At 35.0% G+C, this 16959-nt stretch overlaps 1 protein-coding gene across 1 annotated transcript in view; it reads right to left on the reverse strand.

Moving 5' to 3' along the window:
- The window catches only part of LOC127856605 (sorting nexin-13-like), a 70342-nt gene extending 54520 nt beyond the window's left edge, over nucleotides 1-15822 (reverse strand). The window contains exons 1-7 of the mRNA XM_052392914.1: nucleotides 15709-15822; nucleotides 10179-10288; nucleotides 6040-6136; nucleotides 5035-5124; nucleotides 3614-3735; nucleotides 2437-2552; nucleotides 226-327 (exon numbers count right to left, since the gene is read on the reverse strand). Coding sequence (XP_052248874.1) covers nucleotides 226-327; nucleotides 2437-2552; nucleotides 3614-3735; nucleotides 5035-5124; nucleotides 6040-6136; nucleotides 10179-10288 — 637 coding nt within the window. The 5' untranslated portion in view covers nucleotides 15709-15822. The remainder of the gene's footprint in view (nucleotides 1-225; nucleotides 328-2436; nucleotides 2553-3613; nucleotides 3736-5034; nucleotides 5125-6039; nucleotides 6137-10178; nucleotides 10289-15708) is intronic.
- Between the last annotated feature and the right edge of the window lie 1137 nt (nucleotides 15823-16959).

Below are 16959 nucleotides of genomic sequence, written 5' to 3' on the forward strand. Positions count from 1 at the left end.
AACTTGATTTGATACACCCATTTGAATATTTGTTCACATGCCTATGCGCTTAAATGTTCCGTTTCGGTGCTAATTTTTTGCGTAAACCTCATGATGCATGAAACTGTCTTTCTATTTGGGAATTTTTCAGTCAGCAATTGGGAATTGTGTAGTTTATCCTTGAGTGCCTTTTACTAATAATTTATGAATAAGACAAATATTGCAATAAAACAGTGCAACACTTACGTCTTTCATCTTGGGGAGAGAGGGACACTAAATCTCTACAGATGTCACCTTCCATTTCGATTTCCAGGTCAAAAAAGTTCTGCTCCAATAAGGGAGCTCTTTCTGAAAGAAACATTTAAGATTTTCAGGTTCAAAAAGTTCTGTACTAGGAGTGCAAAGTTCTGCTCCAATAACAGGCTGCCCTTTCTGCACAAAACAATAATGATTTTCATGCACAAAACACTAAACATAGCTCAGTGCCCATATGCACTAAACAATTATTAAACTTAAGTCTTAGAGTAAAGAACATCTTTAAATTGGAATATTCAAGAAATGGTTAAATTTTATGTCAAACTTGGCAAGAGCCATCTCTATCTACATCATTCTTCATTTAGAACATTTTGTAAATTGTATTATCACCAGTGGTAGCTTGTACTTTACATACCCGGTATTCATACGCTGAAAGAGATTTCTTGGTTATATGTATATTCTTTATGCGTCAAAGAATGGTTGGTGAATAGGGGCCCAGGCCAGTTGATCAATCTGATTTACTTGACGATCACTATCCTATAAACAACTTTACCAGGATTTTTTATTAAATGCCAAAATATTGAATGTTTTTCTGTGCATGATTTGTATATTCTCGCTAATTGAAGAAATTTTTACTTTGTTAGGCTTGCTTGATGCACTGTGAAATACTTTAAAATTTCAATGAACTTGTCCGATACATTTATAATTTTCATAAAATAATAAACAAGAGCTGTCACCATAGGATGACTTATGCCCCCTATAAACGCTTGATAGAAGTTATGAGCTTTTTTCGAAACCTAAACGCAGACTTCGAAACCTAAACATGGACCCTAAGTTCAAGGTCAAGGTCACAGGGGTCAAAATTTGTGTGCGTATGGAAAGGCCTTGTCCGTATACACATGCATACCAAATATGAAGGTTATATCTCAAGGGAATTAGAAGTTATGAGCATTTTTCAAAACCTAAACGCACATTCTGAAACCAAAACGCGTCCCTAACTTCAAGGTCAAAGTCACAGGGGTCAAAATTTGTGTGCGTATGGAAAGGCCTTGTCCCTATACATATGCATACCAAATATGAAGGTTATATCTCAAGGGACATAGAAGTTATGAGCATTTTACGAAACCTAGACGCAGATTTTGAAACCTAAACGCGGACCCTAAGTTCAAGGTCAAGGTCACAAGGGTAAACAATTTTGTGCGTATGGAAAGGCCTTGTCCATATACACATGCATACCAAATATGAAGGTTATATCTCAAGGGACATAGAAGTAATGAGCATTTTTAGAAACCTAAACGCAGATTTCGAAACCTTAACGCGGACCCTAAGTTCAAGGTCAAGGTCACAGGGGTACAAAATTTTGTGCATATGGAAAGGCCTTGTCCATATACACATGCATACCAAATATGAAGGTTATATCTCAAGGGACATAGAAGTTATGAGCATTTTTCGAAACCTAAACGCAAAGTGTGACGGAAAGACAGACAGACAGACAGAGGAATAGTTCATCCTGAAGATTTCATCTTTATAACGTCTTTTTGTGTTACCATAAGTCGAAAATTTGACATGTATTACACCGTCAACCTTATATCAATGGTCATGACAACAATAAACGCATTACCAACCAAAATATTTTATTATTTTAGCAAAGTTGAATGAAATAGTTTTTAGAAATGAACATTGGTTAATAATGATATAATTATTCTTAATCAATAAAAGTACCATATTTAAACAAGGATTCATTATCATATAAATATTATTATTAATCAATAAAAGTACCATATTTGAGCAAGAGATGTGTTTGTCAGAAACACAATGCCCCCTATTGCGCCGCTTTGAAATAAATTTTCAATATATCATATGGCAGGTTTAGAAATTATCTCCCTTTTAAAGCTCATTACTTACCTTGGATTATATTTTTTTACTTTTGACCTTGAAGGATGACCTTGACCTTTCACCACTCAAAATGTGCAGCTTCATGAGATACACATGCATGCCAAATATCAAGTTGCTATCTTCAATATTCAACAAGTAATGACCCAACTTTAACGAAGGTTAAAGTTTTGGGACACACACATACAATGAATATATGAATGACAAACAGACAGACAGACCAAAAACAATATACCCCCGATCTTTCGATCTGGGGGCATAAAAAGGTTTGATTATGACATACATATTCATCTTCATCAATAACATTACCATCTTTATTAGCAACTTTTGATTTCTCCAGTGCTCGGGTGTACAGTCGTATATGGGAGGCGAAGTCATCCACCATCCTCTGTGTAAAATATGGCATCCAGTCCACATCTTTGGACCTGAAAATAAAAAATAAACTTGGTTAATAACACTGTTTGTAAACATTTGGTATCAGTTTGTGTTTTTTGGTCAAGCTTAGGACCAAAATTGGCCCCAAAAATTGGCATCTGTCCAAATGTAAAAAAAGTATTTATTTTTCGCAAATTACCTTCAATTCCCAATTGAAGGTTTCCTCCTAAAACTTTTTGTATATCAAAACATTCGTTATTTCTCCCTATCCAGCTTTAGGAGTTAAACCTTAGCAGACATATTGTTAATAACACTTTTGTTTCTGATTTTATAGTGTGTGTAAATGTGTTAGCATAAAAATAACTAAATTTCTCAATTTTATTTTAAACAAAACTATTTCCCAACTCAAAAAGCACTGGCCCCATTTCAACTCCCAAAATGGTGTAAAAAAAACACAATGGTATAAACATTATACGGTGTTGCAAAAATTTACATCAACAGAACCACCACTTTACATTTATATTTTTTATCACAGGTCTCATTACGAAATAAATTTACTAGAGTTGTCAAAGTAATATTGAATAATTAAAAGTATCAGACCAAAAAAGTCTAAATTGCATAAAATTACCTTTACAAAGATATAAAGGAATTTAATATTATGCTAGGAATTAAAAGTGGAAACTAACATCACCAATGAAAAGCCAATACTTAAACTTTTTAAATATTAAAATATGGAAAAATATGTTAAACAATTATATTGAAAACACATTTAAAAATGACAGGTATTCTTGGATAATTCTATAAAAAAAAATTGTTAGAATCAAGTAAGTTTACTATGGCTTGTATTGTTGTTGTTGACTCAGGTACTACTTAAAAGTACTTGGAGGACTCTTAAGTATACCACAAACTACCCAGGGTATGGAAAATAAACTAAAAGAACCCCTGCAGTATGTCCGCTTCCTTTAAGCGTATTTTCCATACCCAGGGTAAATTGTAATATACTTTAGAGTACTTCGGGAACTATGAAATAGTACCTGAACCGACAACGACCAACTGAGCATTACTAAGCACAAACAAATTCACCCTCCTCACTATTAACAAGAACCCTCACCTCTGTGAAAATGTAATGAACACTTTTTGAACACACTGTTGTATCTGCATCAAGAAGTAGTCGTCATCGCTGACTTCCCTGTACCAGTTCTTGATGTAATCCCTGGCTGTATACTCTAGCACCTGCAGGGAGATATATAAAGAATAATCTTTTTTGGGGAATTAAGAAACAAATGCAAGTTTGGTTTGGTATCGGTTATGTTTGCTTTCGGATTGAGTTTGTTTTTTAAATAGCAGGAAATCCCCTGGATTAGATAATGAGTTTGCGGAGGGATATGTGCATATTCTTAAAGCTAAGATTTGAGTTTTTTGTGAGTTTACTGACATTCTCAATACTCAGCTGAGAGAAAACTCAAATCTTCTGTTTTGAGCAAATTAAAATAAAAATATTTTTGATACTGACCCAGAGCCTGTATTCACTAAGCCATTCTTAGATGTAGATATAAAGACATGACTAAAATCCAAGAAAAAACTTCGAACATGTACTACCAATGTTGCCTATGTCAGTAACAAAATGTCTTAAATAAAAAATATGTAATTAGAAGTGACTTTAAGTTCATAAATGTAAATGTATTTTAATATTATCTGTATGATATCTTTTGAATATTTCAATATTATGGTGCATATGTTAAATCACTAAAAAGTGTAAATAAAGAGTATACATGTATATATATCACATTATAAGCTATAACAGGAATATTACCATTTCCCCGATACATATGTATATAAACCTATTAATGTATAGTTTTGATTTAACTTTTGATGAATTTTTCCATCAATGTAGTAACTACTCTAGTGAGTTAATTTCTGACCTTATGGCATCGTAAACTTTGATTTATTATTAATACAATCACTTCTTGCTTCAAAATGTCTTTTAGGTGAAAATTTTGGAAGCCATTACTTCTGGGTTTTGAATATTGGAACTCACAACGCGTTCTGCTTTTATGGTATTGTTCTTTTGATGAAGTCTCTTCTTAGCAAGTTTAGGCTGAATTGTCGTTCCTGATTAGCCTGTGCAGACTGCAAAGGCTAATTTGGAAACACTTCACGCATATTCATTTACCCTTTCAGCGCGGGAACCGAATTTTAAAGGCCTTTGCAAACAGTTTGGATCCATGTGCATTTAACTCTTTCAGTGCTGGAACCAAATTTTGAAGGCCTTTGCAAACAGTTTGGATCCAGATGAGACGCCACAGAACGTGGCGTCTCATCAGGATCCAAACTGTTTGCTATTCTGATAGTATTCTTTGAAAAAAATCGTAGAAAATGCTAATTTTATAAATTCAGCAGACAACATTTTAGCAGAAGACAAATTACCCAGCATGCAAAGGGTTAAACCCTGTTGACCCAGAGCTAGGTGCAAATGTTTTTCTGTCCCATATTTCTAATGCAGAACTGAAGTATCAGCTCCTTTGTACTCACCGACTGAAGAACTTCATCTATAACACTTGAACCTGTTATTCTTTTATCAAATCTTTTGATTTTCACTGAGCCACCCATGAGTTTTTGAACCTGAAACAAACAATCCAGTACATAGATTTGATTTATCCGTAGATGACATTTGAAGCAATCTGAATAAGAAACACACTTCAACGTCAATCACTCGATGTAGCATAAGCATATATAAGAATGGGTTAAGATCTTTTTAACCTGTTACGGACAAAAGAATATATGTTCTATTCATTTGTCAGCATGAGGATGATATTTCAAGTAATCTAAATCAGAAAAATATTTCAACATTGTTTTAATTAACATAAAATATACATGAATATATAAGAATTGGGTAAGATCTAATGAACATGTCATTTTCAGACGAACAGATGTTCAATCACTTAAAAAGTTTCCTGCATCAAGATGCTGTGAGATCTACAAATCACACAGGGCTGGCCCGGCCCAAAATTTTCTTTAGCAAAATTTACCAAAGGACAAAGAAATCTGACTCACTTTGGCTAAATCATGGTATTTTATGATGAAAAAGTTGAAACCAAATACAATGTTCTCTAGCAAAATTTTCTAATTTGTAGCCATTGGCTAATTTGACAAATGGTAGAGTAAGCCTTGTTACTGTACTTACAGGGCCCTCAATCCATTTTAGGGGAAGTGGGTCGCTACCCTCATGAGGGGGGATTTTCGCAGCCTTTCCCTTTTGGGGGGATTATTTTACTTACTCTCTCATTATTACATTCGTACATGTTTGCACTATATTCATTTCATTTTTCATAATCTAGTATGTTTGACAAGATTAAATTGAAAAAGAATTAAGATATAATAATCATGAGACACATCTTATTAAAAAAAAATATATATATTTTTTTTTTTCAGGGGGAATTTTTCCCCCCGATAGAGGAAAAAAGTATACTTTTCTGGTGGGGGACTACGGCCGAAATTCGGCAGCAGATTTTATAGATTGAGGTCCCTGTTACTTACTGCTTTGATGCCTGGTGAGGACAGCGGCATGTCAATCTCCGACTCCAACTGACTAGAAGACTCCACACTGCCATAATACACTGCCACGCCCACAATCCTGAAAGGTAGTATTATGCTAAAAGGAACTCTGCCTCACCATGGTCTCTTGACTGAAAAGTAGTGAGTCAAGGCGTTTTTTCTTGATTTGGGGAAAGGGCCTTCCCTTCCATTTTGGGGAAAACAATATTTACAAAACTGAGAAAGGGGAAAATATTCCCAAAGTAAGCTTGAACTTTGGGAAAAATTGTACCATTTAAAGAAATTATCTTTGTGGAAGAGGCTTTTCTCTTTAGGGAAGGGGCCTTTAAAAGGCCTTTGCTAAAGAAAGAAACAAGAGGGCCATGATGGCCCTGAATCGCTCACCTGACTCATTAAGATCAGATGAAAACTATGACCTCTATTGTCTACACAATGTTTTTCTATGATTTGACCTAGTGACCTAGTTCCTGATTCTAGATGACCCAAATACAATCCCAATCCAGATTTCATCAAGTTAAACATTCTGACCACAGTTCATAAATATTGGATGAAAACTGTGACCTCTATTGTCAACACAAGGTTTTTCTATTTATTTGACCTAGATTTTTACCCCAGATGACCCAAATACAATCCCACCCAGATTTCATCAAGAATTCTGACCAAATTTCATAAAGGTTGGATGAAAACTGTGATCTCTAATGTCTACACAAGGTTTTTCTATTATTTGACCTAGTGACCTAGTTTTTGACCCCAGATGACCCAAATAAAATCCCAACCCAGATTTCATCAAGATAAACATTCTGACCAAATTTCATAAAGATTGGATGAAAACTGTGACTTCTATTGTCTACAGAAGGTTGTTCTATTATTTGACCTAGTGACCTTGTTTTTGACCCCAGATGACCCAAATACAATCCCAAACCGGATTTCATCAAGATAAACATTTTGACCAAATTTCATCAAGATTGGATGCAAACTGTGACCTCTACTGTCTACACAAACAAATTGTTGACGGACAGACGCACGGACACACGCAGGCACGCACAACGGACGCCGGACATCACACGATCACATAAGCTCACCGTGTCACTACATGACAGGTGACCTAAAAATATGTGTCGGAGATAAACCTGAACAGTTGTGGTTAAAATCCCATAGAAACAAGGGCTGTTTGTAAAACATGCATGCCCCCCTATATGGGCTATAAGTTGTAGTAGCAGCCATTGTGTGAATACGTTTTTTGTCACTGTGAATGTTGGTGGTGGTGGTGGTGGTGGTGGTGGTGGTGGTGGTGGTGGTGGTGGTGGTGGTGGTGGTGGTGGTGGTGGTGGTGGTGGTGGTGGTGGTGGTGGTGGTGTAGTAGAAGTAGTAGTAGTAGTAGTAGTAGTAGTAGTAGTAGTAGTTAGTAGTAGTAGTAGTAGTAGTAGTAGTAGTAGTAGTAGTAATAGTAGTTGTAGTAGTAGTAGTAGTAGTAGTAGTAGTAGAAGTAGTAGTAGTGGTAGTAGTAGAAGTGGTAGTAGTAGTAGTAGTAGTAGTGGTAAAAGTAGTAGTAGTAGTGGCAGTAGTATTAGAAGTAGTAATAGTAGACGTGGTGGTGGTGGTGGTAGTAATATTAAACGTGGGTGGTGGTGGTGGTGGTGGTGGTGGTGGTGGTGGTGGTGGTGGTGGTGGTGGTGGTGGTGGTGGTGGTGGTGGTGGTGGTGGTGGTGGTGGTGGTGGTGGTGGTGGTGGTGGTGGTGGTGGTGGTGGTGGTGGTGGTGGTGGTGGTAGTACTAGTAGTAGTTGTACTAGTAGTAGTAGTAGTAGTAGTAGTAGCAGTAGCAGTAGCAGAAGCAGTAGCAGCATTACAAGACCAATACTTAAGAATGATCAAATGGGAAAAGGTAGGGGATCAATACAGAGGCCTCCCAGTGACTTACATGTAGCAGACACCAGTGATTTTTTTACCTGCGAGTCCTGTGTCCTGGACTCACAAAAACCTCTGGAGATGCACAGTTTTGAATTATGTGAGTCACAACAATGCATTGAAATTTCTAAAAAAATAATATCTTTTAATATTTGGACTCATTCTTCCAATTCGGGGACTCATAGATTTGCAAGTTATTGAGTCCCAGGACTCATATGAGAAAACTTGTAAAAATATCACTGAGACACCATATCCACTATACAGCAGCCATCGAACCAGCTTTAAATTCCTGCCGCTAGAAAACACACACAATTATAAGATGCTAGATCTTAAAGCTCATTTACAGGTCAGATTTGGAATCTCTGCTGTAAAATGAGATTTTGAATTAATTAAAGGGAGTTAAATCTGTAATAAAAAGAACATGCATAAACCGTAGTTGTTTGAACCATGCTAAATCCTTACAAGTTTGGAAAGAATTGGATGAAAAATTTGGACTTTATTGCATAAACACCATTTTCTCAATTCAAGGGGAGGTAATTCTGTACTTCATGGACCAATAATGCTCATTTTTTGTAGGGTTCGTGTCCTCATTGATATAAAGACACTGTGCAAATTTGGAAAGGATCGGACAAAAAATGTGGAAGATTTTTGAAAGTTTTCACAAAATAGGCAAAAACGAATAAAAATGCAAAGTTCAACGAGCTCCTGCGGCCATGTTTTTTTACGAATCAAATTTCTTTTAACAACTTTTTCAGGGGAGCCTTCAAAGGTCATCCCTGTGAATTTTTTTGAAAATCTGATGAGCGGTTTCTGACAAGAAGATTTTTTAAGGTTTTTACCATATATGGTCATGGCGGCCATCTTGGTTATGTGATCAAATTTTTTTTAACAATTCTTTTGTCCCATGACCTAGGGATGCTCCACATGAAATTTAGTTGAAATTGGCTCAATGGTTTAGTAGAAGAAGATGTTTACAAATTGTTTACAGACAGACAGACAGACAGACAGACAGACGGACGGACGGACGCCGGACGGTGAGTGATCACAATAGCTCACCCCGAGCTATCGCTCAGGTGAGCTAAAAAAAACGCTATCAGTGGCATCTGATCAATTGACAGTTTACTTTATTATACCTCTTTTCTGTCTATAGACCAAAAGTATATTGAAACTATGCCACTGCATTCAATAAATATTACAAAAGACAACCCTGAAGATGCACATCCAGTTTAACTGTTCTAATAGGTGGCCACTGCTTAAATTTATTTTTGAATAAACCACCAATTTATGGCATAATTTGGTTAGACACTATTTATAAACACTACGGCAGTAATGTATGGTAGTAAAATAGTAACTTGTTTGCAAGAAGCAATAATTAATAAAGTTGATGTAAAATTGTGACAAAATCATTTGCTTTGTTGCATCAGGTTGAGTAAGCGTGTTACTGAACTGTCAGTAAACTGTTAACTTTCTTTTGTATGAACATCCATTCAAATGTGCCAATGCATTTGTTCTCTATAAAAAAATGAAAACATGGTAATGAGGGTGACAGCAAATAATACCTTGAGTACACCCAGTTAATATTACTTTACTCCAGTGGATATTCTTGGCTCTCACCATCACTAACATTCAGAGCTCCAGATAAGAGGCGTATCTGCGTATTTACGCATTGATAAAATAAAAAAAATGCATTAAAAATCAGCCCAGTACGTAACAAAACGCTTTACAATTCTTGGTACGTATTTTAAATCGATTAAAGTGCGTAACCGGTTTTACCAATAATCCAGTTAAGTTTTTAGTGTAAGTCAAACTTTGAATCAAAAGTAAGTCAATCAAAATAAGCTTGTAATAAAAATAGAGGCCAATCATGTTTGTGGATCAAAAAGGGACATTTAAAGCAACTTGTGGGAATATTTTTAAAGAACGTCTGTTCATATCTTCATTTTAAATATATTCTGTTTGCATTTAATAATATAAATAACAAATAATGAAAATATTTCTAGATTGAACACGCCATTTACTTTTTCCGTTTTCTATGGAAATGGAAAATACCCCTAAATATTCCTAACCCTTTATGGCTGAAACAAAGGAGTAGAATACGCATTAACAATAATATCAGGGGGTGAAATACCCTTTTGACTAAATCCTTATCTGGAGCTCTGCTAACATTTGTAATTTACATAATTTTACCTTGTTATAGCACAGTATAACAACCTACCCTCCAATACCCAGAACGATGTACAATACAAGAGACACTCCATACGCTCCGAAGGTAGCCAAGAAGAGCAAACAAGCAAGAACTATCCAGCGAGTGTGACCTGGCCACATCTGAAAACATAAACATTCACAGAAGCCTTAACACTTTCCCACTCAGATTCGCATTTTGACGAGTGTGTGTAGACTAGTCCCTAGAAAATCAAGCTAAATGAAAGACCTTTCGTACTAGATTCAAGTTTTAAAGGCTTCATTTCAAACCCTAAGATACTGATGAGCAGCAGACAGCATAAAACCTGAACAGACTTTGAGTTACTATTCAGGCTGTTCTGGTTTTATGCTTTTTGAATACAGCCATTTTTAATTTGCTTCTATATAATGATCAAGCTATAACTTGTAAGCAACCTTTATCAAAAGGGCATGTTTTATGAGAATGTCTTTGATATGATTGACCAGTTGAGACCAATTTCTAAGGTAAGTAAGGAGATGTAACATTAATGTCACATGACCACTGAAAAAATAAATAAAATCAATACTATTCTATCTCATCAACGCTAACACTGAAGATGAATATGAAATATAATATATATATATATATATATATATATATATATATATATATATATATATATATATATATATATATATATATATCAGGCATTTCCCCAGGAATTTGGCCAGGCACAGCGGCAAGACATCGCAGAATGGGGGTTATTGCGGAAGGGTGTCCATTTTGCAGGTCGATTTTTAAAATTGATTTTCTACCTGTCTTTAATAAAATATACAATACTTTGAAGCTATTAAAAAAACTACAATTTATCTAAATGTGTATAATTTTTTCCTAAATTTATTTCATTCAAGTCCTATTTTATACAAGGAAATAACAAGAAAAATAAAAGCAGGCATTCAAACGCTAATACAGTTTCATATTTAACCACAAGTGTACAGATATAATAATTTAACTTCCAAAAACTATTCTTCGAGGCTTTATCCAGGTGCTAAGCATCCATCATTCTTAGGAAGTCCACTTCCTAATTGTCTGGTCCTTCAATGCTGACCATCACAAGAGCATGGTGACAGCAGACTACAGGCGAACACGATTTTCAGTTTTTTACCGTTTTCATTTTGCTGAAGCCCTCTTGCAAACTGCAAAACGCATAATTTGTAAAATAATTCTGAAATTATAGAGATATTTAAGCATTTTTCGTTTGTTTATGTATTCTTGACAGTCTAGTTAAGTACCGACGGAGCAGTACCGACTGCTGAAAGCACTTGTCTGCACATGTGACGTATGAACAAAGAGCACATCATACCTACAAAAGAGTGGATTATTTTTCAAACAACTGTTTCATTTCATAGTCTATTATATGTTCATTAAGTTACATTAAGACATGCTTTCATATTGAAAATTTATTATCTGTAGTGTCTAATCTTTGATGCAACACAATATCTGTCTTATAAACCGTTTGAGCGACAATTTTAAATTATTAATCACTTGCGATTTCATTTTGTGTTGCTTTTACTACATACTTATACAAAATATTAAGTAAAGTAAAGATATACTTACTTCCTTCAACTTCTGTTAAACATGTAAAATCTTGCTTCCAACTACTTTCGAACCCAATGGCTCGCTGTTTGAGTCGCTTGGTAGGTGGGTTGGAGGTTTCAGGATCACTAACAACGTCCTGGAAACTTTCACTTTTATTTAATGCACTATTTGACAGCGACGATTTATTAGTAGCACTAACGAAGAAATAGATAATTGCAGATTTCCCAGAAACAGGCCTTGGTTGTTTCTAAAATCGTATCATTCTGTCATGCCCAAAAGTTAAAGAAAACTTTGATGCGGGTTTATAGCGTGCTCTGACTATAGGTTGTTAATGCATTTAATGAAGGTTCTTTAAATTTTTATAAAATGGTGTAAACACATTTTTAGTTGGCGGTAGCAATCAAATGAGGGGTTTTACTCCAATTAATTAAAAATACAACTTCAATTACGCTGAAATATATACTTTATTTTACTGAAATTATACGATTAATGTGACATGAATATTCTTACTCATGCCTTGATTGTTTTGTTAGACTGACGATGTAGATTGTGCAAGTTATAATAAAACGCATGTTATGTTCTGTTCTTCAATAACGCACTACTGAAACAAGCAATACTGTTTTTTTGAAACACCGCTGAAATATTTGCATGCAATTAAAATAAAACAACACAAAATTGAGCATACCTTTAATTACTCTTACACCGCGTATACCGGTTTATAATGGATCTTTTTTGACCATTTTAAGTGGACAGACACCATAACTGACCCCTATACACGACCCGTAAATCGTGCTTGCGTCTTATCAAAATATATGGATCACGGCTTGCAAGGGCTTGACAAATTTACAAGCGTCGCGGCGACATGATCGGAAAATCAAGCGCCGCGGCAAAATGAATTTCGAAGTTCAGGCACAGCAGGCCCGCTGTGCTAAAACCGCCTGGGGAAATGCCTGTATATATATTGTAACAAAAGGTTCATGGGTCCTAAGGTGCTCAGCTGAGACCCAAAGGAACTAGACTATTCTGATTAAGTGCAAGCTGATTATTTAAAATTGGATCAAAAATGAGACTTCTAAGAGTATTAACATGGTTTTTTATTTGACCTAGTGACCTCTTTTATGAGCTTACATGACCCAAATTTAATCTCAGCCGAGATATCATTTGGAAAAATTTCTGACCTAGTTTCATGAAGATTGGCCAATAAATGTGTTTAATATAGCATAAACAAGTTTTCCCTATAGTCATATAAGGAAAACTGCCTCTGTGGTAATGTTTTTCAACAAAACAAAAGAATTTTCAAACTTTAACTTGAAGTCATTATAATAAGTGTTATGCCTATGTTTCATTTAGATTGCAAAAAAAATTGTGATTTCTAGAGTTCTAAAAAGGTTTCATTATAGACATTTATAAGGAAAAATGTTCTGCACATTTTTCAACGAACAATAAACATTTTCGAACTCAGCCAAGCTATCATTACAACAAATGTTCTGACCAAGTGTTGAAGATGCAGGATGAACAAAGGACACAAGGCAATCATTGTCTAAAAAGATCTTAAATCTTTTTAAAATGAGACTTGAGGCAGTGAATGCCCAAAAATTCTACAAGCCAATATTGTTTGTGCATGCGTCAATATAGCTAAACATAACTTGTTTTATGCCTTGTTGATTGCCATTTTTCCACAGTTTGGTATGTATGTCTTGCAAAAATATCAGCAAAATATACATGGAACAATTTGAATTTTAGCAATCAGAAGGCAGCAGCCCACAAAATGAGAAATCAGCATACAAACACTAAAGTTTGCTTACAGCTTCATGACTTTTGTTTTTACTTCTTTTGTTTTTGACATGAAAATTTTCATCTGTTAAATAAGAAGGATGTTGACTTTCTTAATTTTTTTTAATGTTATCATCTTTAAACTCCTTTGAAACAATTGAGAAGTTTGTCACATCTCTCCAGTATAACTTATTAATTTGATCGAAAAATAGTAAACAATATTGTTGATAGTGTACATGATCTCCCAAGCAATGATTTCCAAATGTACACAAACTGTTAATTAAACTTGTTATAAAAGTCACAAATATTGGGTTAATTAAGTGTTTTAAGACCATTTTTTTACTATTACTTGCTGTACATGTCTCTCTTTAAATATGACACATGTCAATAATACCTGCAAGGGGAGTTAGACAGTATCATAGATAGATAGATAGATAGATATGTGCACTTGATCCTTCATTAGGTAGAAAACATGAATTATTTCCACAATTTCCTTAAAATTGAAGTGATCCTTCCTGTTTGATCTTGTTGAGGGCCATTATATTGTATTTACACAATAAATAAAAAATGCTCTGGTTTATGTAACTCAAACATTATAAACTCTATGTTTCCTTTCCTCAAAATTTTCTCTAGCCAAATTGGCCTCATTTTAGCAAAATCAGTTAATTTGGGAACTTTATTGGTATTCATTAATACAAACTAAGAAGCCAAAATAGAATTCTATCTATCTATCTATCTATACTGTCTAACTCCCCTTGCCGGTATTATTGACAGGTGCGCAGTCAGTGCAAAATAAAATTGTTAAAAGTGAATAAGTGAGAAAGATAAAAGTATGTTCGATTAATCATGCATGGTGAAGTGATTTAAGGTTAAAGCTGATAAAAACATGTCTCTCGGAGTTCAAGGGGCAGAAGGGGAAAGCAGAGACCGCTTAAACCCTTCAAGATCAGGATGTAATACTGTAGTGGTAAGGAGGTTGTTCCACATCACAATAGCACTTGGGAAAAATGAAAACTTATAATAATTTGCAGTGGTATGGATCTGTCTGAAAGAAAGGGGGTGCATGTGACGAGTGAATCTGGTGGGTCGCTCGATATATGATGGCAGCGGCACGGCTACTAAACCTTGAACAATTTTGAAAAAGATTATTAATTTAGTGTCATTTCGTCTGTCTTGTAGGGTCTGCCAACCAAGTTCCTGTTGCATGGAGGTGACACTGTCATATGGAGAATAATTATGTTTGACCCAGCGGACTGCTCGACGCTGTACTTTTTCAATTTTTTGTATATTTTGTAAAGTGTGAGGACTCCATACGGAAGATACATATTCAACCTGTTGTCTAACTATTGTCTTGTATGCCAGCTGGCGAATGTTGGAATTTCTTGTCTGTATGTTCCTGCGTAGAAAACCAAGAGATTTATTAGCGTTATTTGTAATTCTATTTATATGGATATTCCAGGAAAGGTCTTTTGAGATGTCCACACCTAAGTATTTTGCATTGTCAACAGTTTCTAGTATTTGTCCATGGAGACTGTAATTAAAAGAGAATTTTGATTTATTTCTGGTTATGTTTAAAACTTGGCATTTACTTGGGTTGAACTCCATGTCCCAAAGATGTTCCCATTTCATAAGTTTATCTAGATCTTCTTGTAGAGTATGGCAGTCATGCATATTGTTGATTGTTAGATAAACGGCAGTGTCATCTGCAAATAAGCGAACTTTAGAATTTTCGGTTAGATTGCACTTTACCGGTACGCAGTTGTTTACCACTATCAACAAAGCGGGGGTTTGGGGGCGGTAGCCTCGATACAAAGGAAATATATAGGATAAAAAGGATTATTAGGTGTTGCGTTCTAAGGTTTAGGTGTTGCGGGTTAGGGTACGCTTTTGGTTTTCCGTTCTTTTTTACATACCGGTAAAGTGCAATTGCCCCGATTTTCTTTAAATGAATTAATACATTTGCAGCGATTGGCTAAAAGAACTTATGGTATATTAAGTCCTGCAACTGTTTTGATTATGTGTATCAGTCTTTTATTCGCCTGAATGCCCATTTGCGAATAAAAAACCCTTCTTAAAAAACAGTTGATTATCCCTATTCATAATTCAATTCGATATTGACAATTGTCACTTCATCACCGATTCATTATCGATATTTAATTCGTATTGATGACAATATAATATTTATTTGGCCAAATTGATACTTTTTTCTTACCTTTCTTAATTAATCAGAAATTTAGCAATTATTACATTGTTATGTGGAGAAATTAACCATTACTAAACAATAACAACACAGAAATCACCCATCGTCTGCCATATTGAAAAGCTGAGCTTTTTCGGCCAATCAAAATTGAGGATGTGATTGTAAGCCGTATAATGATTGGATAATGTGAAGCTGACATATTAGTCATAGGACTCGCAAATTGCGTGGCTATTTTCCACCGATCTGAACGCATCGGACAGTGGGCTACACCACACCGTCGCCGGTATGGCGGAATTATCCGAGGGTTCCCGATTGTATTTTCCACACGTTTAATGAACGGTTATTTTATTATTTGCACGTGCAAAAAGTCGGGTCGGTCGGGTTAGTGGAAACGCAAAAACGTTTTTATTTTAAGTCTTTATAATACACGAACTACTGCTCTCGTAGCTTAATTTGTATGCATGTAAAACGAAATTATCAATTTCTGATGATGCGTGAACAGTAACATTAAATATAGAAAATATAATCATACAAATCAGACGCAACTCCGAACATATTCATATTGTTAATTTAATAGTTATCACGTATAATTGGATACTACAATTAAATTATTTATTTTTAAAAAACTCGTAAGAAAGAAGACAATTTGAAAATGGGGATACATATATATCCTTTTCTCTACAGCAAATCATACTGTGAACATCAAAGCTAATTATATTAAATTTATTTACCTTGTTTTACGCTCTTTTTGTAGCGATCGTTGGTTCCTGGCGCATTTTTGCTCGGGAACTCGGCCTTAAAGGTCCAGTTTTAACGAGCCATAAATGATTATTTTAAGTTTCGCGAATCTGAATAATAAAAAATGTGTTTGATTTTGTGTTTAAAGGGACCTTTTCACGTTTTGGTAAATTGACAAAAGTAAAAAAAAAAAGTTGTTCCAGATTCGCACATTTTCGTTTCAGTTATGATATTTGTGAGGAAACAGTAATACTGAACATTAACCATGCCCTCAAATACCCATTATATGCATCTTTTGACGATTTAAAAAACTGAAAATCTTAAAGCGTTGCAACGCGAAACGATTGAATAATTTGGAGAGGTCTGATGTTGTCGTTATATTTTGACAATATCGTGACAATACGAGGATTGCTTATATAAAGTATAAAATACATGGATAGTTGTGTGAGCACGGATAGTCGAGTGGTCTAAGCAGTAGACGTTTTACTCCAGGACTCCAGGGGTCAGTGGTTCGAGTCCAGTAAA

This window comes from Dreissena polymorpha, chromosome 13 (assembly GCF_020536995.1).
Source record: "Dreissena polymorpha isolate Duluth1 chromosome 13, UMN_Dpol_1.0, whole genome shotgun sequence".
Classification (NCBI taxonomy): domain Eukaryota; kingdom Metazoa; phylum Mollusca; class Bivalvia; order Myida; family Dreissenidae; genus Dreissena; species Dreissena polymorpha.